At 41.2% G+C, this 25,201-nt stretch overlaps 1 protein-coding gene across 1 annotated transcript; it reads left to right on the top strand.

Moving 5' to 3' along the window:
- The first annotated feature begins 2,535 nt into the window (after nt 1-2,535).
- On the top strand, nt 2,536-24,168 carry LOC112945374 (myosin regulatory light chain 2B, cardiac muscle isoform). Its single transcript, XM_026036955.1, has 7 exons — nt 2,536-2,573; nt 9,841-9,927; nt 12,479-12,554; nt 13,993-14,097; nt 17,765-17,843; nt 22,815-22,863; nt 23,655-24,168. Exons 1-7 carry the CDS (start codon nt 2,571-2,573, stop codon nt 23,751-23,753), a joined length of 498 nt encoding a protein of 165 aa, XP_025892740.1. The 5' UTR covers nt 2,536-2,570; the 3' UTR covers nt 23,754-24,168.
- Nucleotides 24,169-25,201: the final 1,033 nt, after the last annotated feature.

The raw sequence follows: 25,201 nt of genomic DNA, 5'->3' as shown, positions 1-25,201 counted from the left end.
AGAGTTCAAATAAACCTGTCCCCATGACAATCCTATTCTTAAAGGAGTGTCCTGTTCTGTTGAGTCATGTGAGATGAAAATACAAAGAAATAGAAAGACAGATCAAAAAAAGGGTAGCAGAAAGGGCCCTGGAGGCAGACTTAAGTTTGGTATTTAATATTTCAGGTAAAATATTCGCTTAGCATCAATTATCTTATATTTTTTTTCTTTTTCTTTTTTTTTTTTTTTAATGAAATTGCCTTCTGCATCAGCCAGCTCTCTAATTACCAGATTGAATGATTGAAATTTTTAGGGCAATTAAATTCAAGCCTTTCTTTTCCAGTCCTTGTGTTATTCCCCCCTTCTCTCCCTCCCCTCAGCAGTCTGGAGCCTTTCTATAATTTGGAGGCAGTTGCAGAAGCAAGCAGACCTTTAAAGCCAAGATGTATGTCTCCCTTAATTCCTCTGTGGATTTGTTTTATAGACTAAGCAGAGAGGGTTCTGGTCTCTTAGTAGTCATGCATTACAAACACACTGTATTGTGGGGGTTTTATCCTAACATGTCATGTCATTAAAAAAAAGGCTTTGAAAAATTCATTTAATGTAGAAGTCCCGTGAAAAGACAAAGACCAATGTAGAAAATACGTCCATTATTGGAAAATGCCTGCAGATCAAGCTGGAAAACTAAGGAGCAAATTGCTGATAATAATCATGATTGATGATATGCTAGATAAGAGAAAACTCTCAAAGAAACAGCACAAACATCTGTTAATAGAGCTAGGACAAGCACATGAAATTGTTACATGAAAATATAAGTATTCTTCCAAAAAAGGACACATCATTCAGATGGGACAGAGTCCTAGGCCCAGTGAATTCAGTGACAAAGAGGCTGCTCAGACAGCTCTTGTGCCGGGGTCAGAGCACTGTTCTGCCAAAAGCATAACTAGGTTCTTAAATGTAACTATGTGAGCAGTTGCACTGACTTCAGTGGGACTATTCCCACGCTGAAGTTAAGCACAGGCTCAAAAGTTTTGTTGAGCAGGGCCTAAACCAGTGAATATGTTAAGTCTTTGTCCCGTTGCTTACAGGAAACCTTTGAAATTCCCTAAGATTTTCCTCAAAAGTCTTATTCTGAGCTTTTTTACTTCCCAAACTCAGTCTGAAATATAAAAGTGGGTCTGTTATCCTCCGGGCACTTGAGGGTGAGTGGAGTGAGGATTTATTTTTATGCTGTGTTATGCTGGTTTTGGTATAACTCTGCCAAAGTCATAGCAATAAACAATAGGCTAAAATCTGACTTGCATCCACGACAATTTTACCAAAGCCAATTGAAACATATTATGCTTATTTATTACTTATTTGGCTTATTTATTGCTTAATTATCCCTGCAGGTGTTCAAGGTATTTCATAATTGCCTAAACCAGTCCTTGCCTTGGCCAAATCTAAGATCAGAGCTGACAGCACAGTAAGTGCCTTGGTCAGTGAGATACTTCAACATTCATTGGTCTCAAAGTTCAGGTAACTGGTTAAGCACTTTGCTGACTCAGGCTATAGACTAGTACTTGAGATACTCAGGTAAGCCTGTTCTTGAGGTACTAAGGTAGACCTATACTTGAGGTACTCAGGTAGGCCTGTACTTGAGATACTCGTATAGGCCTGGGAAACCTGTGGCTGCTTTTTTTGATGCACCATTTGTCCTGCATAGATACTCACACTCACGCATACCAGACCTTTAGTGAGGGTGATTTCACTCCTGTGGAATTAGGCCGGCTTATGCTGGTTACAGTTTTGGCCCATTGTTCTAATGCCAGGAATGATTTATGAGTCGGATGGCATGTGTATGCATTAACATCCATGTACATTTCCAGAGAGACATGGCCCTCGTGTTTCCTGCGCTGCCTCCTATTTCTCCCACTTTCTGTGCCATATTCATTGCTTCACATCTCTTTCTTTCATGCTTCAAAATCCATGACTCTTCATTAATTTGCAGTAGCTTGAGATCTGGCCCCTGGACTCAGGCATGTACGATAGGCTCAGGGAAATCAGATCTGGTCTGCCTCGCTTCATTGCCATCTCTAGAGCAGATTATTTTCCAGAGCTACGCAGGACCTCACGGGTTTTGCTGGGGCTCTGAATGTGGGCTCCAGGCATTGAAGCAACCAGTCCTCCCAGTGGCCAGGATTTACTGATAGTTTTTTCTCTATTCCCTCAAGGAGTGTGATTCTCTTTCTGCTTTTTTCAGGATACTCGTCCATTTAAAATACCCTTCCTGCGTGCGCATGGTGTTCATTATTTAGAAGTACATGGGAAAACCCCTTCAGCTCCAGCTTACTGTGAGTGCTGTCCAACTGTATTCCAACCGCCTGCCCTGCTTATCTGCTGCAGCATTTCTGTGAAAGCAAAAGCCCTGCGTGGAACAGATGCTTGGAATGGTATTGGGATCCTATTACTGCACTTTTCCAATCCTCCATCTATTGTCTAAACTTGGAGCAGGCATATTTTTATTCCTTGGTGACACTATATAAAGAGACAATAGACGTTGGGTTTGCTGGCCGGCTAGCTAGAGAAGGGGCAGAAGGAGCAGCAGCAACATGGTAGGTTTTCTTTTTTCCCCAAGGCTGTTTACTTCTCTGTCTGTCTCTCTTTCTTTCTGACCATTCTAGCAGAGCAGTAATAATCACATTGAACCCCATGAATTATCATATTTAGTATCATGTTCAGAGTATGTAGCCTATAGAATGAGCTGCAAACTCCAGAGGACTTCTGCACAGCAGTTTAACAAGTGCAGAAAATAGGGGAAAAGATGATGGTCATCAACGGAGATGCGCTTGCTGAGGGGCACTGCTGGTATGAACTAGTCCTAAAGTCTAGTATGGCTCAATGAGGATGAGGGGAAGGGATATCTCTCTAATTGTAGCTACATTCCTTCCAAGATTATGGGAGAAGTGGAGAGTCCTGCCAAGATTCCCATGTCTTGCCTTCTCCCTGCTCCTTGCTGGCTTTTAGCTCTGGGCTCAGATGCCACCTTGGCATTAAAGGAGCACTTGGAGTCATTCTGAGGAGCAAAGAACCTCGGCAGCAGATTTGGCTCTGTCTTTGGTCTTTGTCTTCTGCGAACTCAGAGGAATTACTGCAACAATATTCAAAAAAAAAAAAAAAACCAAAACAAACGAACAACAACAACAACAACAACAAAAACCCTCAAAATGGTGCTTTCAGCTGTTTCCTCCTTTTTCTTCTAATCACAGTTTCTTTTCAGACTGTCTTAATGCAATGCTGCCCAGTGGCTCCCTTAGGCTATGTCGTGTTTGATTCTGGAGGACACTGGAGAGGGAGGTTTTTATGAAAAGCTTTCTCAAAGCTTACTTTAAACCTGATCCCATTTAAGCAGGTAATAAATGTGATCCAAGTGCTGTTCTGAGCAGGATAAAATCATGTTCAAAGTCAATTCTAAAACCCATGCACAGAACAAGGTCCCAGTTTCAGCCTGTGCAAGGCCTATATAAATATTCCTCACTGAACCCACGAGCTGCTAATCGTGTTCTTCACCCCTGGTTTGGAGATGAGCAGTGTCTGCGCTGCTGCTTCCTCCTCACTTTGTGGATTTGCAGGTTTTCCTTTAATCCTAAAGTCTAAGCCAGCCCTTTTGGGGGCTTGGCAGGGGGGAGTGCTGGGTCTTTCTTTTTCCTTTTTCCTGCCCTTTTAATTTTTCTTTGCCAGTTCCTTTGCCTCTGATTCGGTGACACGACGCTGCTTGACACTAGAATATTTCAGCACATTCTGTGGCCAAATGGCATAAGTTAGGAGATGTGAAACTAAAGCAAAAGGCTCTTCAGTCTCCTTGCTCCCAGTTCGAGTGATGCTTTGCTGTGGCAGTTTGTATCTTTGTGCCTTTTATTTTGGGAAAATATCTTCCAAGATACCTTACTATACAGGGACACATGAAACAAATTTAAAATGGGAAGGAAAAAATAGTCTTAATGAAAGAAAGCTGAAGAATATCTTTACATAAGGAAGTGATCATTTTTTATTAATCAGAGGGAAATGGGGAAATGTATATGTAATTATGCTAGATGAACTCTGTGGGGAGGTTTTTTTCTCTCTTTATGATGTCTTAAGGGATTTATAAATATTACAGAGGTTTTATAGCATCATAATATTTCAGATGTGCAGTAAAGCTACTTTCAAAGGATTAGTGCAGACAAAGCAGCATAGTAAAAAATAATTACAAGTCAGACAGTGCTACTAGGCTCTGACATACAGGGCTGATGAGAATGAGAGAGGCAGGGTTCAGGCAGATAATATTTGCAGCAAGCGCAGACCACACAAGTGCTGCGGAATGGAATCCAGCTCCCGGCTCACCATGGATTCCGGGGAATTTCAGCAAAGTTGGGTGTGCAGCGGCTCTGCATGCACGGTGCTCCTGGAGAGACGGGAGGAAGGAGGGAAGGTGGAGAGAGGAGGGAGGTTTTCTTCTTAGTCCCAAAGCATCTTTGTGTGGACTTGCTCCCAGTGACACCTTGCAGCAAATCCTGCATGCCAAAAGGGACTCAGTGCCCCAGAATAGATTGCAGTCGGATCCACTGCTGGGAATGTGGCACCTGGACAGAGAAGAGCCCTGACTGGACTAGCTGCCCTAGCAGCCAACATGACCCCTTGCCTCCCTGTGGAGCATCCGGTGCCCATGTGCGTGTCCATATGTGTGTGTGGGCACAGAGAGGCATGTGGGTGGCAAGGGGCTGTTTGTTTACATGAAACAAGAGGGTATGTATGTGCCAGGGAAGAAAATCTGCTGGGTGGGGAAAAGCAGGTAGTGAGCGCCAGGTCGTGAAGGTTAAACAATGTGCGGCTGCAGGGGTTATCTGAGTGTTCATGGATAAGTTCATGGATAGGTGTAAGAGAGCACAGGCTGCCGGTGTATCCGTGCACGCGGAGGGAAGAGGCAGTGACTGGAAAGGGATTTGGTGGGGGGCAAAGGAGGAGGTTTTTGTGTCCATGCGTGTGAAGGAGACAAGATGCAGCCCAAAGGGTTTCTGTATCTAGCAGGGATCAAAGGTGTGTGTCTGCATGGGTGTGTGGGAGAAGGGGCTACATGTGAGAAGGAGGGAGGGTGGAAAGGGAGGGATCTGTTTGTGAGTGCAGAGAGGGTAATAAAAAGGTCTGTGTTGCTCCCTTCTGATAGTGTGGGTTTTTATTTGAATGATCTGAGGCTGTTGCCTGTTTGAAATGCAAATCGTGCCCTCAGAGCAGTTTATGTTGCTTTTTCCTCTAGACTTTTCCCTGGAAAGGCAAGCGCTTGGATTGTCCATATTCAGCTTGCCTGCCTCTGAAAGAACCTAAACATGTAGCCGGGGTCTTTGTGCAGATGCAATGATGAATGTCTCAGCAGAGCAAGCACATGGGACAATAACAACAAAAAAGCAGCTCAACCCAGCAGAAATCTCTTGGATGAGCCAGAGATGTAACTTTTGGTTCAGAAGCAGGATTTAGTGAAAACCAAAATTCAAAGACAGGGAACATCAGTCTTGAGATCCCAGAGTGAATAGAAAACAAGGAGAAAGTATGATGGATAAAAAAATATTAGTTACTCAGAGGTAACACCATCCTTTGGATCGCCATGGTGCACAGGATCTGAACGAGATGATGGATGAGCCTGTCTTTTCTGTAGCCACTGACACACATGTAAAGAAAGGAAGTATAAAATGTGGGCGAGTGCGGTTCAAAGCTGGTAGCACCTTATGCCTGCATTGCCCTGGGTCGAATGAGTGAGTCAGGGTAAAAGACAACCAAAGGAGGCTCTTATGAGGATACCTTGCTCTTTTTCTCTGGAGAGTTTCCCAGGAGACCTGCTTATCCACTGTTGGAAAGATTTTATGTCCTTTTCAGTTAAAGAAAATGCGCAGTAAATTGCTGAGCAGGGAGAGGTTTCTGCTTGTCTTTTAATTCTGACTGTCAGCAATATCACCCTGTGTCATCTCTCATTTATTTAGAGCCTTTTCTGAGCATTTTAGGATGTGGTGGACCAAACTGGGGATTGAGCTCTCGAAAGACGATGGCTACATGAATTACCACAATGCTACCAAGGCAAAGATTGTGGTCAGATCAAGCACTGCCTGCTTGGTAGGGTCTGCTGCTTCATCCCACTAACTTCTCATGCAGTGGTGCCTTCACTGTCTGGCAGCAGCTCATCTGGACTACCATCCCTTTCCGGCAGTGGCAGAGGACTTCACTGAAGAGGCTGACTAGTTTGTGTCTCTGAAGTCATGAGTCTATTCTAGCCCCAGCCTTTTGTAAGTTTATTAGCGCAAGCAAGGGCATACATTCTTAACTAAGAATTAAACAACCACACACAAACGATCCTCATTTTTGTAACCAGAAAGGAAAAGGCGGTGGGTGCTGAGCATCTGTGTGTGTGTGTGTGTGCCCTATGCAGTCCCAAACTCCCTGATGCTACCGGACAGGAGAAATGTCAAGACTCTCAGTGAAGGAAACACGACTCAAAGCAAGTGCCTGGCTCAGCAGAGCTGTCTTGGGACCAGATCTTGATATGGCTCCAGAACCATTTAAAGATTCTTTAAAAAAATGAGAGTGAGATGATTAATACACTCGGGCAGGAATATTAATAGGCTGCCTCAGTGGTTGTGGCATTCTTCCCACTACTGTGCAGTGGAGGCCCTGGAATCTGTGCCCGGGGGACCCCGGGCTCTGCAGCCTCCTCTGCCACGGTTTGTGTGTCACTCGGAGTATGTGTGGCTAGGAGAGAGCAACCTGCTTCACAAAGTGCAGCTAGGAAACCTTTGCATTTTCCAAATGCAGAAATCAAGGCAGAGAGTGGTGGTACTCAGTTGCCTCCTTGCCTGTCTGTAGGTCACCTACTAAATACTTGGCAGCTCCCACTTGAGAACTCGTGTATTTGTTCACTTCTGGGTTGTTCTTTTTGCTAGGTTGCTCTCTTTTAGAGAGATACTCCTTAGTTAGAATCCTGCTTCTGTTCATTAAAGAGCTCTAGGGAGTTTGGATCTGTCAGCCATCAGATCAGACATAGTCTCCTAGAACTGCTTCTGGTCTCCTAGAACTGCCTTTGGGTTTGACCTACCCATTAGAAAGACAGGGATAATATTCCTGCTTCATCTCCTTATTGCTCATCCTTGCCATCCCAACTCCTTGTCCACCAGTCCTGCAAAATCAAGTCCCACTTTCTTTCCGTGATCGTGAATTTCCTAGTTTTTCAGAACAAATCAAATCATGTTCCCAATACTGCAAATACAGAAAGACAGGAGGCTGCTCCTGTCCAGAATGCTGGATATCTTTGATGCCAACAGACTTTGCTTGAAACTGATGATGGAAAGTCATTCCCAGCTGACAGCTGTTCATTGGCCCCTGTGAAATGCACTGGTGGTCTTAGGCTCATTCCACGAGTGATCAGATAGACAATAAATAGGATCCGCACTCAGAGCCTCAGCAGAAAAACTAAAGATAGAATGAGCCACATGGACACTGATGTCTTTTACCATCCCCAGAGATTAATAACAAAAGAGTAGCCACAGATAAGTATGGGATGCAGTTGTCCTAGTATGGTGATCATTTTCTAGCTAAATAGGCTTCAACCTCCTCTGCCTAGAATAGAACTTCACTGACTTTAGGAAACTTTTGGGTGGTAGTTGTTGTGGCTGGTGGTCTGTTTCTAATAGGCTATGAGCCACAGCTCTGGGGTTTGTCTGACCTTTTCTTACCACTCTAAGCCCTGTTTAAATTGTTCCTGCACAGAGGACCCATCAAACTGTTGAGGAGGAATGGACAACTTTCCAGGCTTTGGCATATAAAGTTCCCCACACCTGGAGCTGGAGCCACAGTCTTTCCTTGTGGTGTTGATCTTAAAAGGTGCAAATTGTTTACTAGCACGGGGGGTTTTTACTGTGTTGAATATGATCACTGTGTTTGGCCATGGCAGAGCGGAGTGTGAGAAGAGGAAAACAATTTGCCTTCACAGTGATCAGCTACGAGGTTACAGAGAACCAGCTCTGCTCCTGTGCCCGAAAGTGCTGAGTGGAGGATGGTGCCATGAGCCCCGTTGCCCCAACCAGCTCACAATCCATTCCACTGGGTAACATCTGCTTTCTTTTTACCTCAGGGAACACATACATTGTAGATGCATAGGATTGTCCTTAATACTTCCAGTCCAGTTGGAAGTGTTGAAAAACTCCACCAGGCACCTCACGTTACATGGAAGGCTGCCCGTTGTTGCTCAAAATAACACTTATTTCATGTGTAGTAGGAGGAGGGAATCTCTTTATTCCAAAATCAATATTTCTACATTCATTAAATATTCCATGTATTCATTTTTTTCCATGCCTGGGATTTTATCCTTATTTTTATCCTCACTATAAATCCATGTTTTCCCTTTTCATTTCCATTCCTATTTCCAGATTTTAGTATGTTGCCTTAGCTGATTGGAGATTGACAGCTCTGCAGTGTGGGCATGCGGGCAATTGTCTACCATAGCCCTAATTTTCAACCTGGGACCTACGGCAGGGTGGCTGAGTGCGGAAATCTGCCTGGCAAATTAAATTGATCAGACAATGTACGCTTCTAACAGAGCCAAGTGGGAATATTTCCCTGAGCTGCTCTGCTCCTCAGTATATTTAAAATCAGTATTGAATTTGAGCCTTTGCAGGCTTTTTTATTTTGATGAAAGGAGACAGTAGAAGTTGCCTTCTGTTTCATGCACAATAGCCCAAACTGAATAAAACTAATTTTCCATGACATGAAAACCAGGTGGGACTGTGATAATGAAGTTTTAAAGTAGAAATGATACCAAAAAAAAAAAAAAAAAAAAAAAAAGGTTTATCCGGAAGGGAACTCAAGAGATCATGTAGACCCTTGTCCTGCCCCAAATAAGCCTAAGACCATGGCTGATATTTCTGTAATCCCCAGGAATCACGGATTTGATTCCTTACTGCAAAACAAAACTTCCATTATCATAGGCAAGGGGTTGGGTCCTTACTCGGAGGTGCATAGTGATGCTTAGTTCTGATTCATTTGCAGTGGATGTTGGGTTTTTAAATAAAATCAACAGCTCTCTCCCCAGTCTTTCTGTGCCTTAGCCCTCAGACTATAACCTGGAGGTAAAACCGTGACCAGTTCTTTATTGAAGATAATATAGTTGTCTAGTCTAGTGAGGCAACATAGGGCATTATTGGTCCAGATAGAGTAGACTTCTAAACATTTCTGTGTCACTAGGAAAGGATATAATTTTCTCTTTATAGCTCCCTAGCTGAGTCTTCATACAGTGCCTCATTTTGAGCCTGGCTACCTCCCCCTGCACAGCAGCTGAGAATTCCCGGAGCCACTTACCTGAATTATTTGGATTTCTTGAGAAGAACAGGCACGGGAGTGTCAGCATCTCCAAGTGACACAGTGTGCCCAGGCCACTGCTCCCCTAGCAGAGCAGAGCAGAGGGGAGCAGGGCACTGAGTCGGGGCTCTGGCAGGGGCTGCTGTCGGCAGGGCACAAGTGGTGGCCCAGTTGTGCTTCTCCACATCACACTTCGGGTCCCACACTGCTTCCAAGGCAGCATGGTGAAAAGCTGTCCTTGTTTCTCTGAGTGGCCAGCTTCTAGTCCTCAGCAAGGCAGTGGCAGAAACTCTTTACAAGAGATTATCTGTAATGAAACCAGCATTTTTCTATGCTATACATATATATTTATTTATAGAGGATTGAAAAAAATTTGTCACGACAAAACACAATCCTCTCACATTACTTGACTGTATGTATTTTACCGTCAATTAAAGATGGAGTTTGTTTTCATAGGTCGTTAACAGACAAGGCAATACATACTTGATCTTCTTATTTATATTACAGGCTCCAAAAAAGGCAAAGAAGAAGATAGAAGGTGGTTCCAATGTATTCTCTATGTTTGAACAAACACAGATCCAGGAGTTCAAAGAGGTTGGTCACTGTTCTGCTGTTCCCTATCATGTCCCATCACTGCTAATGGGTAACATAGGTTTTGTTTGTAATCTTTATTCGATTCTCCATCTGCTTTAATAGAACACACAGTTGTTTTCTGAATCATCTCTGTGGTTTTGGCTGGTATATCATTTTCCTTGTGTGTTTGTTTGTTCTTTCCTTCATTCTTTCATTCCTTCATTCTGTCCCTCCCTAACTCTCCTGCTTCAAACCTTAGGCTTATTTAAAAAGCCCCCAAGGTCCACAAAATGTAAAATTATTATCTCATCTACTTTAGCCCTGATTCAGGAAAACATTTGAGCACATGTTTAAAGTTAAGTTTAAGTGGTATTTTAATAAGAGTCATCTTAAGTGCCCAAGTGTTGTTCTGAATAGAGTTGCTTTATTGAACCAGGACTTTAATTAGTGGACTACTCCACAACAGCAATAGAAAATATTCTTCTGTGCCCCGACACTAGAAACAAAAGCCCCAAGAAGCCCTCAGTCTGCTTGCTCTGTAATTCTCATGAAAGAAAACAACATGCTGAGGTGAACTAAGTAATCATCTTCCCATCCCCAAAGAATTCGGTATTCCCAGGCATTGTGAATTCTTTCATTGGTTACCTGTAAGGAGGCAAATGTAATGGGCTGGTATAAAAGCCAATGTATAATTAAAGAAAGATCATTTGTTTGATGAATTTACACTCTTGTTCTGATTCTGGAATGCCCATGAGGCCATCATATTTCCATTGGTTTGTCATTACAAATTATGCATTTTTTTCACTTTTGTTAACTCTTTGCTATTGCATTTTGAGTGGTTGGTTAGTTATGACCAATCACATAAGCCTGGCCACACATATCCAAGGTAAAATCCAATATGATAAATATGTACTGTACATTCTGTACATATGGCATTCAACTATTCATAAAGAGTCACAGCAGTAGAGCTCATTGGTGAATGAGACTAAAAATCCATGCCAAGATTTGTAAATATGGCTCAAGTAAATTATTTGAAACTGTTGACCTTCTTGACAGTTAATGGGAATATACCTAACACTATTCTCCCAGCTCCCATCTCAAAAGTATGATCTTCCAGTTTTATTTTTGTTTTTGACCAGCATAATTTCATCCAGAGATCTCAACAAGTTCATTAGGAAATGTTTTGCATCATTGTGATTGTGTTAAGTTTACTCATTAAAACAAAAAAAATCTCTAGACCTCTTCCTTTCTTCTGCAAACTTGTAAAGTTCTGCTTTGGTCTTCATATTTCTTTCTGTTTTGCTTCCAAATTGTGGGGATGCTTAATTAGCCCCCCCAAAAAAGAAGGAGGGCAGCTCTGAAGAGGTAGGCTTAATTTTTCTATTTGGTGATGGCTTGGCAGGTAAATGAAGGGTTATGAACTACGGGTAACCACACGGGCAAACTGAAATGTAAGCAGGGAGCCGTTTTAAGAAGCTGGAGGTAAAGCTACATGAAGATGTGTTCATATAATATGGCCATAGAAAGAAGTGCACCTTGCAGACTTTAAAATTTAAAAAAAATAAAAGTTCCAGCAGTTTCAATGGCCTGGCTGCAATCTTAGGGGAATATTTCTTTCATAAGAATCCTGAAATAAAATGTTTCCTGGTTGTTGCAAAGATACACTCTTATATTGATGTATATGTCAGACAGATAACCATCTTGAGAGACATGCCTGGTTCTACTAATATTCCTCCTAGTATGTTCAGGGGAAATTCAGGTCATTAAGATCTTTCAAAACCAATGAAACATGAAAAGTGAGATGGCAGCAAATAGACAGACATGCAAATAGGTAGATAGACAGTTAGGGAGCTGGATAAACAGTGGATAGAGCACATAAATTCAGCGTTGCCTGAAAATAGAATAAGCTTAATCGTAATCAAAAGTTGAATTTTGCCTGACAAGAAGTATTTAAGGTCAACACATTAAGGTCATTCAGAGAGCAATTAGTAGCATCTGAAGGGCACAATTTATTGGAAAGGGAAACAAACTTTGAATAAATAATACCATAAAGCATAAATTTCTGTGTAATCTTTTAAATTTTGCTTTACTTTGGTGAAGCATTTGTTTAAGGTCCAGAAGAAGCTGAGTTTAGTTTAATGGTAGAGGGATATCTCCAGTAATTAAATGTTTTACAGATTATGGTGGCTGAACAAAGGGCTGGGATATGGGAAAAGTTCAAAACACACGGAGTAACCCATGACTAGAGCTTCCTTGCTCCAAACTTGTATGGGTTAAGGCCTGAATGGCTTGAGCTGCCAGCATTGGCTTCAGACCAGTTCTATGCTGCACTGAGCATTAATTTAGCAAGAAGAGGTTTGGGAGGGTTTAATTAAGTCCCTTGCCAAGATACAGTAATATGTTGAAAGTGAGGAAATCAGAGCAATGTGACATGGATGAATCATGAATCAAAGGTTGTTAAATATTCTTCCCTACCATACCAATATCTGGCCCCGTGGACAGGTATGTGTGATTGCAGCACTGTCCAGTGCAAGGTGGCAATTGCAATAAATTGTCTCTTTTCTTCCAACAGGCTTTTACCATCATGGATCAGAACAGGGATGGCTTTATTGACAAAGCAGACTTGAGAGACACATTTGCTGCACTAGGTAAACTGGTAATAATAAATAATTAAAAGTAAGAGAAGAGCAGTTAAATTTCAAGCATGTAAGAAAGATTCAGATTAGAATTAGAGTGGTGGGATTCAAGAGATCCATAGGAAGGAAAAGGAAATTTGTTCAGTTTGATCCTCGTCGTTTATAGAGGTTGCTGTCTAGACTATATACCTCCACCTGGGAAGTTTACCAAGCAACCTCTTCCAGAAATTAAATGAAGGCCTCTCTGGGCCTTACGGGTGGGTGCTACAGTGCTGTGTACTTGGCAGCTCTCCATAAGCACTGTTCCCTCCCCTTCAACCACTTTATAAAAAGCCCACCCAAGTAGGGGTCTGTGTCAGGCATTTCTGATTTGCCTGCGAATCCAGGCTTCCCAAGCTGTACCTTTTTCGTCTAGGAGCCATGCAATATCTACAATTAATGTTCCTGTCATGGACTAACTGTCCTTCTGCCGACATCAAAGTAGGAAGACTTCATGTGAGGTTCTGTGTCCATGTGCCCTGGCAGAGGGTGGTATGTGCGTGTCATGAGATTAAGTATTGCCCATTGCATGTGCATCGTGATTCTGCCAACCTCAGGCAGATTAAAGAAAATTTTCCCAAGCAAAGGAAAACTCAAAATGCTCATGATCCCAAACTTTGAGCTGTATCCTTGTTGCAACATTTGAGACTTGAACAGTGATGTAGGCATTTGGGCTTTTGCCATCTGGATCTTTTTAAAAAGAGCTTGATAAGAATCTTTAGTGCTCCCTGGGGTGGAATCAGGCTCCAGCAGAGTCAGTGCAAAGAGCAGCAGCTCCTGAGCTCTTTATTGGGACAAGGAGGTTTTCAAACTTCGGCCTGTAGCTACTGCTGTCCTGAAGTATTTATTTCTTAAGGCCAAGTTCTGGTATTCTTCCCATTCAGGGAAACCCTTGAATGTCTATTAAGTAAAATCACAGCAAATTACCACTCAGTTTGAGCAGAGGTGCCAGGTTCTAAACTCTCATCAATAGTCTGGAACAGCGATGGGGAAAAGGTAGAATTCCTGAACCGTTCTGTGCTCATAAAGGCATCTTAAAATACAAGAGGGCAAAGCCTGAGACACTGGATCCACTTCAGTCACTTTCGGCTCTGCTACTAATATCAGTGGGACTAGTATTTCACCTGAGGTTAAAAAAAAAACCCCACAATTCGTTTGGAAGTGGCTTCTTCTTCTGTCAGACACTGCTGACCAGGTCTGTGTTAGTTATCCCTCCTACTCCTCTCTCAGCGTTTGATCTTAGAGCCAATTCTGCCTGTGTGTTTTACATCAGAGTTCTCTAGAGTTGCGTTCTGCCGTGTTATTAGTGAAGCTGCACAGAGCTCTGAGCTCACCAGTGGGAGGAGATGAATAGGAATCATTTTTTGAAACACAATTTGTGATTTATTATGAAAAATGATCTCTGCTGCAGGTCGTCTGAATGTCAAGAATGAAGAGCTAGAAGAAATGGTGAAGGAGGCGCCAGGTCCCATTAACTTCACTGTCTTCCTTACTATGTTTGGGGAAAAGCTGAAAGGTAAGTACCTTGGGGGAACTGAAGAGGTATCTGTCAAAGATTCTCAACACTGAAATATCTCAGCACCTTGCAAATTATAATAATGTATCCACAGAAAAATGCTCAGAGGCAAGGAGTGATCTCCATTTCTGCAGACAGACCTGAGGTATGAAAAGACTAGGGGACAGTCTAGAGGACGTTTCAAAATTGCGATTTTGGCTTGCATAAGCTAACATGAAAGTGGCACATTCAGGTCCAGAAAGTAATGAAGTCATGGTAGCCAGGAGCCCAGCGCAGATGAGTTATTCATCATATATAAGTCCCCAGGCTGAAGTCCTTGTTGCTCATACTGTACTGGTATCACCAGAGTTAGCTGGTTTAAATCTGGTATTTCTACAAATAAAGCTTTTGGTACTTCTTTAGCTTGTTACACCTACTCAACCTCTGTGCCTTCTGTGTAATTACAAGATATGAATGAGCTCTAGGAGCAGCGTGGCCTTCACTCTTCTTGTGTGTTAACTGTAACCCAAAGCCACAGTGCTAGCCTGACTTGGGAGCAGTGGTAATTTTGCTGTTGGCTTTGCTGGATGAAGATTTGGTGGTGTAATTCCTAATTAGAGGATAAATAGTGCTGATTTAATCTCAGTGGACTTGACTCAGTGAACAGAGGAGGGAAGAGGAATTTGGCCTGGTGCCACAGAATATGTAGGGATCATAGTAAGAATAATAGAAAATATAGATACTACATTCTATAGCATATGATATATGCTATACATGACTGAAAACTACAAGAGAAGAAGCATGAGACCAAGCGGAACTTCTAATCATCTTCATATATGCATTAGAGATTGGTGAAAGCCTTGATCTTCAGAGCAAGGTAGTTTGCCTCACTCTGGTGCTTTCAGGCTTTAGCCAAGCACTTCCCAGAAGTCCATTAAAGTAACTAACACAATCTGATTCTCTTGCCTCCCCCTTTTCTTTTTCTTGGGGTAGCAATTATGCTGATACAAATAAAATGAACAGAAAAATGGAAAAAAAAATCCCACTCTCATCTTCTTAGAAAAACATGCATTGCTACTGGGCTCAGGTTTTATACTGCTGAGCACAATTTCAATGAAAGGCTCTTTACCCTTAGAATAGAAAGTAGAAAGGTCTGAAAGGGAGAACTAATAACTAGTAAATGATGTCCTCAAAGAACAGAGCTCCTGCTAAGGAATACAGCCTGTCTGAGAAGTAGAAGAGCTAATGGAGAAGGCTCTAGATGGACTCGGGGAGGAGTTGCTGTTGCCCACACATTGGTTATCCTGATCGCAGTGGTACTTGCACCTTTACTTTCCAGGTATCATCTTTCCAGGTAATGGCAGTCGCTGTAATCTTCTTTCTGACATACGTGACTATTTTTGGTGGGGTGCCCTGCTACACATTCCTGTCCATTCCTGAAGCTTGTGAATCACACAGTGCATGAAAATGAGTTGTTCTTCTTTTCTACTCTTCCCTCTTCTGTCTCTTACAATTGCTGAAGCTGGCAGAGAGTCCAACCCTGCCAATTGCGTGGCTTAAAACTGGAGCCAGCACAGGAAGGTGAATGGGGAAGCAAACCCCTCTTGTCTGCAGGTTTCCTGTTGGCTACCAGCAGAGGAGGAGGTTTTTTAAAATTTCCATTTGGTGAAGGGAAAATCGCAGCTGTGCTTGTCATGCCCTTCTGGTTGGGTTTGTCATGCAAAGGAAGCAGAGCCAAAAGACTGCACATTCCCAATCAAAGCTAATTGGGATGAAGAGCCTTTGTAGTGCAATTAGAAAGAGAGAAAGGGCTGGAGGAAGTGGATATGGCAATTCTGCAACACTTTTTATTAGCTAAGTACCACTCAGAGAATTTGGTGAAAGGTGCTTTCTAAGTAAAATTTGTTGTGCTATAATTGATTTTTGTCATAAAGGGGAAGCTGGGATTTTGGGGATGAGCTTTAGCTTTGTATATTGAGATTACGATGCCAGATGAACAGCTAACAAAACTCAGTTTATGTTAATGCCAACCACATGGAGCTGTATCTTCAGGGAGTCAGAATAATACAATTTGTACAGAAAACAGAGATGCTGCACATCAAAGAAACCACTTTATTTACCAGCTAATCAATAAAGAATGCCTTCTGCATTGCTGCTCTTCAAAGCCAATGTCCAAGGATATGACAGAGCAGAAAATGTAAAACACAGTAAGGAAAAAAAGAAGAAATCCCCCACACAGTGGTAACTACTTAAAATGCAGTCCCTTCCTTGGAGCTGGAAGAAGCTTCTCTTCACAGGACACTCAAAACACTCATTAAATATCAACACTTGTTGTATTGATCATCACTGTAGTTGGAACACACCGCCTGCAGTCTGGTAGAATATACCTGGACAATGTGTAATGAGAAGGAGGTCATATTTTGGATTATTGACCATTATATCTGCCTAGGTGCTCCTACTAGTCTTCGCAAAAATGTTTAAACGAAGAGGACTGAGGAGGTGTCAGGATTGTATATAGCAATTAGGGCAAGCAACCTGCCTGGATTCTGTTCTAATTCTACATCAGTCAAACTTTGAAACATAACACGCTAGAATTGACATCCTCAGAATAGTTAGCCACTTTTAATTGCATTTTCAAAAATTCTTCATCCAATGCATTAAGTGGTTTAATTTTCCATAGCTCAAATTACCTGTTTGCAAATCTGATTTCTTATTTTTATGAATAATGATATATATTATGGTACCATCACATTATAAAATACTAAAAATTAGTCAGAAATACAGTATATTGGGTATACATCAGCCTGGGTATATACTATATTATCTCAGTGGGGTTCAATACTGTGAGAATACTCAGAATCTGCAATATTACAGAATACTTAGAAACTCCGATCAAGATTAAAGCACTGCAAAAGCTTATCCCTAAGTTTTTTTTTTTTTTTTTTTTGCAGTCTAAAAAGATGAGATAGATAAAGGGTGGAAGAAAAGTAAGAATATCACTATCATTTTATTGCAATGAACAAAGGAGCAAGGAAACTAAAGCCAAAATCTGTGGCCCAGCTATGAAGAGAAGCAAAATCTTGGAGCTGGTGTCTAGTGCTTTAAACCATCCTGTTTCTGTAAGTAACACTTACTTAATGAAGAGATCCTTAAGGGGAAGTGCACTACAGAACATAAGTGCAAATCACCATTTTAAATTGGTCATCCTGTTTCCACCGCATTCCACTGACAGTTGGATTTTATGAGGAGCTCCATTTCCTTTAGTGGGAGGAAATAACCTCTTTTCTATATAGCGAAGAACAAGTAACATCAAAAAGTGTTTTTACAAGGAACATACAGTACAGGATTAAAGGAAGCCAGTCAGGGAAATAGTTTGTTATATTTTCATTTCGGAAAGCCACTAATCCTCTGGGTACTGATATTGGAGGCCAGTTCCTGGAAGTTTTCTCTCCTGCAGACATAGAATAGATACGAGTTATTATTTTTAAGCTTCTGAGCATTGAACTATTCACCTCTATTGTTTATCTGACATGACAAATGCTGCCGTCTCGAGAAACCTTTGTCTTCAAATCTACAACTGCAGTATTCTCCGTTTTGCTCTGTTTTCAAGTGAACGCAATTACCTAGCAAGTATTTGGCAGCTGTAGAAATACAACCTGGCTTCTAAATTATATTTCATTAATTTTAGGCACGGACCCAGAAGAAACCATTCTGAATGCTTTTAAGATTTTCGACCCAGAAGGAAAAGGCCACATAAAGGCAGACTAGTAAGTTTATTTCAAATCCTTTTAAAATAATAATAATAATAATTGCGCAGTTTAAAGGACCATTTAAAGGCTATATTTTTTACAGTATTTTAAGAGGGAGAGGAACTGGTGGAGAGAGAAGCAGTTAGCATTGTAAGCCTCAGCTAAAATACTACTCTATTGTATGAATATATTTGTATACCAAAAAGAGATGTTATTGTCTTCAGTCACTGCAAGAGGCAACGGAAATATAATCACATGTAGGCCATTAGATAGCCTTTTTTGAAGGTCTGGATATAAATCAGCACATGACTCTTTGGAGATTAACTCCATATGTAAGATTAAAATTAATGTCTGATGCCTAACTCTGAGAATGCTTGACTAAAATAGGGAGGCTAGTCTCCTTTTTAAAAAAGTCATCAGTTAATTCTAGGACATGGTTTTAGTGAGGACGTTTCCTCTGATATGTGTTTACTGCTTGAGCCTTCTGTATCTAGCCAATAATTTGCTTTACATTTGAGTAGATACTGTGGATGCCAAATCAAGTATTACTATTAATAATACAACAATTATTACCAGTATAGCTCCCTAAACTATTTTTTAAATAAGGAGGCAGGTCTAATTTGTATTCATAACCTGTTAAAACAACAAAGCTTGCTAAAGAGACTTTAAATGATAATCATACAAACTTAAAACCTCATTATGCTGCCAGAATGGTGTAAACAGGGTAAATGAGATAAACGATTTCAAATCAGGGCAGTGGACGAGGTCTGACTTGCAGCTCCAGTGACAGGCTTTATTTGCCTAGATATATGTATATGCTTAAATTCCGCAATGAATTTGGGGTCTATACTTCTACAGCAGCAGCCAGTTGAGATATGTTGTATAAAGCACCCTACATATAGGTAGCTAATTAGGGATTGACGAGTTAAACAACAGTATGTGCATCAAGGGATTCTGCTAGTCCTGTGATAAATGAACCCTAAGACTGTTACCAGAAAATGGGAGGTCAAGTTTTCCAGGACATTATCTGCAATTACTGATGTCTTATGCAAGTTAAATATAGTAAATTCCTGTACAATATTTCCTCTCACTGTTCATATACATTTCAATGACAGTGGTACTTTAGTTCCCAGCTGGTGTGAGAGTCCCACCCATAACAAAAAACACGAAACAGTCTTTTCCCAAAGATTTTTCAAGTTAATTAAAGAACTAGTAAGAGGCTGGAGCAAACATTTGGAAGGAACAGTGGGTTAACAATCTTCCTGTTTGGAGGGAAAGAGAAGCAACACTATCAAAAGAACTTGGGAGGAAGAGTCAGAGAAGTCTATTAGAAGTGACTCAAACAACTGGAGTAAAATTTATCCTCTGCCAGGCAGACCAGATCACACGGCAGTCAAATCACAACCATAAAATATAACCTTCTAATGCCACAAGAACCATGAAATGCTTTATTTCTCATCACTATCTGTAACAGGATGCTGCACACAAAATCTGCAGCTTGCCACCCTGTGTCCAACTCTACATTCCTTGGATGCTGGCAGCCCCACTGAAGCCAGTTTGAGTTTGGGGCAAATTAGGAATGCAAAATCAGACTCCAAAGGGAAGATGAGAGAGAAATACTTTTTCTTCCTGGATGGAAAAGGTCAGCCTTGTTCCCCACCCCCCCGCACAGTAAGCATTAGACAATTGTTTTAGTTCATCACCACAACAGAGCATAATGTTTACTTATTAGACCCGAGGGTAATGTTGATCATTACAGAACAAACCATTAAATCAATTCCGTGAATGTCTTTGAGGTTTAACTTCTATTCATATGCTTCCAAAATTTAGACATTTGAAAGTTTTGCAATAATTTTCATGTTGGCTCACATAGCCCTTTCAATATGACAGTTAATGCTGATAAATAATATTTGTCTATATTAAAAATCCTGGAATATTTCTCTCCAAACCAGCCACGTTGACCTTTTAATCAGTACTTCTCTTTAGGCTCATGGAGCTAACATCCTTCTGGGAATTTTTATGTCTCTTCCCTCCATGTGTTTTCACCTCTAGTCTGGAAATGACTCACTCGGTCCATCTGATGGTAGTCGGGATGGAGTCTTCTAACCTTTCCAGAAGCTCCAGGAGTTTATAACTCTCTTCCAAATTTGATGACAGGCTTTGGTACTCTACGTCATTATACCACACATAAACTCCTTCCTATAGCATGATGTCAAAAAGAGAAAATGCTCTAGGTTCAATTTGCAGCTGGCGTAAACGGAATAGTTTTGGGAAAGGTTAGATGACTCAGTGTTAAACGCCATTCATTCGTTGGACAAAGTGAGTCAGGCCAACAGCAACTGTGGTTAATGCCGATGCCAATAAAACTTTGCAGATTTGTACCAGATGAATATGGGGCCCAGGGAGTTTAAATGTATTCTTGACTTTTGGAAATCAAGTTGGCTGAGCGGGTGATGTTTCCCATCATAAGTGTAGAGCTTTGCTCACTAGAAATCACCTGGTTTGCTCCAAGACAGCACTGTGTGTGGCTCAGCCATAGGGAGAAAATAGGGAGAAAACAAAGTGCCCTGAGATTTCACAGATCATTTAAAAAAATTATTGTTAAAATACAGGATGGCAACAAAAGGTTTGTAGCTGTAGAAGCAACTGACGTTAGCTAGGACAAGAGACAGCATTTTGACACCACATCAAGACAAAGCAGGATTCTTTCTTTTTGCCCAGAAGTCTTTGATTTTTTTTGGAGGAACAGTCTTCAAAAAGAAAAAAAGAGATACACAAAGAAAGAAGAAAGTACACAATCTAGCTTTGGAAATTGTGAGTGTTCATTTCCCTATAAAATAAATAACGGAAAATGTGCATGGGTCCTTAACTCAGTCCTTCTTCCTTGTGAGTGTGCCAGAGCCTACTGGGCTATGCATCAAAAGTTTATAATTAGACATTTGATCTTTTCCCTTAAATATTTTAAACATGTGAATGGAATACACATAGCACTCAGAGCTCTTTTTAATCCAGTGCTATTTGTGATGAAGTTTGTGACTTCTGACAAAACTGTTGCAAGTGCTTCCTTCTATTCATCAAGCACCTTCCTGTATCACACTTCCTATTTACATTTGTTAATGCAGTTTGTCCTAGTGCACATGCGCCCAATAATCAATTTATGCTGATGGGAATGATCCCTGGAGCTCCTGAAACCACAGCACTTTGGAGAATTCCACTTCAGAGGTGCAATTCCATAGTAAATGACCTGGGTATGACGACAAAACTGTCAATGTGAGAGAAAGAGAGGAAGACTTTGCTAAGAAAAGAACATGGGAAAGTAATGCAGGGAGAATACGCACCCCAGCTTAAGCTCTGTGTATGAATTCAGAGTATTTCCCCCAGCTTGCATGAATATTTTCGCCCTTGTCCTTTCTGGTAAGGTCTGTATTTGTTACGCAGAAACTTCCTTTCTAGATTTCCCTTGCTGTCCTTACAAAGGAGCACTTCACATCAATGGGAAAGAGATTCAGAAGTAGGGATGGCGCTTATGCAAATGGTGAAATGTCTTTGTTGTGGAAAACCAGTGTGTGTGTCTGAGATATGAGGAAGTACCGGGGTTAGCTCTGCCATCAAAACTGCACTTTTATCTGTATGGCTTGTTTCACTCGAGATGCCTACTTTGCAGGAGCAGATAGGGAAGCTGCTTTACTATTTTGCCTGAATATCTGCATGCATATTAGGTGAAATTTGCTCATATAAAGATGTTCCTGTGCAGGCAAGATTTCTGTTATAAATAGTTGTTGTGAAATGTTCTCTTTAAAAAGCAGAAAGGGCTGTTTTCAGAAGAGTTGTCACATGCTCCTCATTGCCAGCCCCCCTGAAAAGCAGCCCTTTCTCAAAGCTGCAAACTAAAACAGGTTTCTTTACTTGATTTGTTTCAGTTTTTGGTTTTGTCCACCAGACGGTACATCTGTTATCACTAATTTGTAATCTGTTTTACTGATCTGAAAAAAAAAGAACTGCTAATATACAAATACCTTTGGCAATAACAAAAAGAGACAGTCTGCCTCTTCAGGGTGAATGTAAATTCTTTAGGATTACTATAGATAGTCTTCTACAGGGAGAGGAAATTATGAGTGAAAGGAGTATATATGTGGTACACGTGTGCTCATAATGGTGAGTGTTTTAGCATATTGCACATGTTCTGCCCTCAGTAAGTGAGTAGCTGTGAAATATTAAGATATTTTATCCAGAGGAGGTTAGACTGGAAGCGGCAGTCAGTGTTTCTAGCTTTTCTATTCACCTAAAAACTTAGGTAAAAAGTCCCACACTCAGCTGAATTCCCGCAACCAGCTTGGAAATAGAGAGTAACTCAGCTGAGGGTCTGCCCCCAAACTCTTCTCTTTGATGTGATTGCATGGGATGCAGATTGCGTGTGGGATAAGGCCCTCGTTACAGTTCTGCAACTCCAGATCAAGACATTGTACCATGAAATACAACGGGTCTCACGCAGTTTTACAGTCTCCTCTGGGAACGCCTGCATGCAAATAAAGGGATTCTCAGATGATGATTTGGAATAGCTGCTGGAGCTTCCTTTCAAGTCCTCTTTCTCATTTCATGCTCTGTTCCTTTCATCCTCAGATTTTACAGGAAATATTCTGTCTTTTGGCTTTGTTAAGTGATCTCAACTTTAAACAGCAAGTCAGAAAACCTACCATTTTAGGTTAAGATAAGCATACCAAATTACTGTATTACAGTTGGAGTAATAACCTTAAACAATTTTAAAGCGCTACAAAATGTCAGAAAAGCAAAATAAGTTGACAGAGCGAGGCATTGACACTGATGGGTGTCCACAGAAAAATCTCCTATAATATCACATAAGGATTAACAGCTCTAATTTATGCGGTCACACATATTTCCTCTCACGCAACTTCAGGAGAGATCTTGCCATCTGAATTGTCATGTGCCATTATCACCCTCTAATCAGGTCGTTTCATTTCATTTGAACAGCATCAAAGAAATGCTTATGACACAGGCAGACCGGTTCAGTCAAGAAGAGGTAAGGACCTTCTGCCTTATTTAAAATAGGAATAAATCTCTAACTATTATTCAGCAATAAGCATTTGTCCCTCTTGAAATGCATGAATTCAGCTCAAGCCTGGCCTGCGAGAAGGTTGATGCTCCAGCAATTAGGAGCAATTCAAAGCATCTCTTCTGGATGGTTCCATGGCTAAATCAAAAGTCAAACAGATTCTTTGGATTTCCATCCAAGTATAAGCGTGGCCTATCTCTTGCTGTTCTTTCCTATGGTGAGCTGGGCAAGGAATTTACTAGAGTTCAAATGGGTTTGGGCAGGGACTGTGATCTGGTTTCCATTTCTTGTGAGAGTTATTTTGTTTGAAATCTGAAATGAGTTCTGAAATGAGGTACTGACTTTGTGGTTTGTGTGGAATGATGCATGGATTCTGCTGCCCAGGAGGAATGTAGAGGGACTTTCTTTTTAGAAGATGAGGTTCAGAGCGGGCCTTGTTCATGGCAGGAGCAGGCTGCAGAGCTGATAGGAATCCATTATTTGGTCAGGATCTACCTGGACTTTAGGGTGTTTTGGTGGTGGATTTTTTGGGGTTTTTTTTTTTGACAGGGAACTTCTCTGGATTCTAACAGGACTATGTTAACTAGTTGTGTCCTGATTCCTCTTTCAACTTCATTGAAACTGAGGAAAAAACTTGAACAGTAGTTAACAGATGAGGGCAGAAGGAAGAGGAACTGAGTAGAAAACGTAAAGCAGTACATACATGTTGCTGCCCCCAGTCTCATGTTTGTAATGTTTATCTCCTGTTTGCTTGGCAGATCAACCAGATGTTTGCTGCTTTCCCTCCAGATGTCTCTGGTAATCTTGACTATAAGAACCTCTGTTACGTTATCACCCACGGTGAGGAGAAAGACTAAGAGGAAAGAGCTGAGCTTCTCCTGTGATGAGCCCAGGCACCCAATTATTTCAAAGCGCTTTTGTTTGCAAGACAAAGGAATAAACATTAAGTATATGAAGCCATGTGGTCATCAGAAGAGAATCAATAAACAATTGAAATTAAAGTTATTTAAGGCTCCTATTTTATAAAAACTGAAAATGCCGATTTTGTCAAATTTTCCCATCTTTTTTTTCCTGTCAGTGGTTTGAAATGGAATTTTCTTGATGAACTGGTGCTTTCATGATTTGTTGACATTCCTAATGTTCACCAGATGACCCATTGGACACTGCAGTGTTGCTTAACCTCGTCTTTTATGCATAGGCTCCGTGTGCTAATTGAGAAATCCTCTAACTTATTGCACCAGAAAAAGCACTTTGGAAGTAGAATTCTGTTCTGTTTCACAGTCCCTAGCAATGAAAGTGTGAATAAAACAATATTAGGCTCCTGTGAATATGCAAGATACCTTCTCCATCTTAGTGATGTGGTCAGCTTCAGAAGCTGCTCGGCTCATTGGCTTTGGTATAATTGAATGGAAATAGTGGAATATTCCTATTTTGTTATAACAGAATTACCTAAGCTCTGTTAGAAACCTTTAATATTGATTTTCCCTCTTCAGAGATACCTTTATTATATGTAGGGAAGTTCCATGAAGTAACAAAAGCACCTAGTTCTTTCACTGGTTGGTCACGATTCTTGTTTTACAGATGTGGGACAGGCTGAAAGGATGAGTTTCACACAAGGTCGTTCAAAAGCCTAAGGACAAAGAAAAGAAAAGACCTGGGTTACACATGAAAGCACACTCACATTTAAGACCCGATATCAGTGCAGATTCTAGAATGGGCTACAGTTTCTGCTACTTGGGCTTCTAGGAACTGGACATATTCTGCTTATGTGGAATATTGCATGAACACTTTCTGCATGGGAGGCACGCACATATTGCTTGGGAGGCAAAAAGGCATCAAAACCAAAGAAAAACATCTTTCCACTGTTTTACCAGCAAATGAGAATGGTTTCCTTTTGCATCAGTGTTGCTGGCACTACAGTTCCAGGCACTGGGAGTAGGTAACAGACATTTATTTCCTGCTCCCATCTTGGTCTTTGTAGCTTGAAGACAAGAAGTCAAATTCTGCCCTCGTCAGGGGTGGTAGGAATTACATGCGAAACTTTATCATCTACATGGCTCAGGGATGTGATATTCAGCCCCCTTTGCAAGGGAATATTGCAAGGAGAAGGCTCCTAGAAAGGACACGCATAGTGCTGGTATAGCAGATCTCATCTCCTGTCCCCGTGTCCAGAAGCAGTATCCATATCCCTGTAATAGTGGAGTTTTATGTAGTGACTTGTGACAACACTTCCACGCAAAGAAAGGAACTGCTGACCCAGAGAGAGCACTAAAGTGGATGTTTCATTTCTGAACCTGTGTTTGAA

Source organism: Nothoprocta perdicaria, unplaced genomic scaffold, assembly GCF_003342845.1.
Source record: "Nothoprocta perdicaria isolate Ctin4 unplaced genomic scaffold, notPer1 scaffold_189, whole genome shotgun sequence".
Lineage (NCBI taxonomy): Eukaryota > Metazoa > Chordata > Aves > Tinamiformes > Tinamidae > Nothoprocta > Nothoprocta perdicaria.
This window is presented reverse-complemented; position numbering and strand designations above follow the sequence as displayed.

Bases quoted from the DNA above. Each gene is read 5' to 3' on its own strand.
- LOC112945374 (XM_026036955.1), top strand. The intron at 9,928-12,478 runs GTTGGTCACTGT...TTCTTCCAACAG, and splicing joins AGATCCAGGAGTTCAAAGAG to GCTTTTACCATCATGGATCA. The intron at 22,864-23,654 runs GTAAGGACCTTC...TTTGCTTGGCAG, and splicing joins ACCGGTTCAGTCAAGAAGAG to ATCAACCAGATGTTTGCTGC.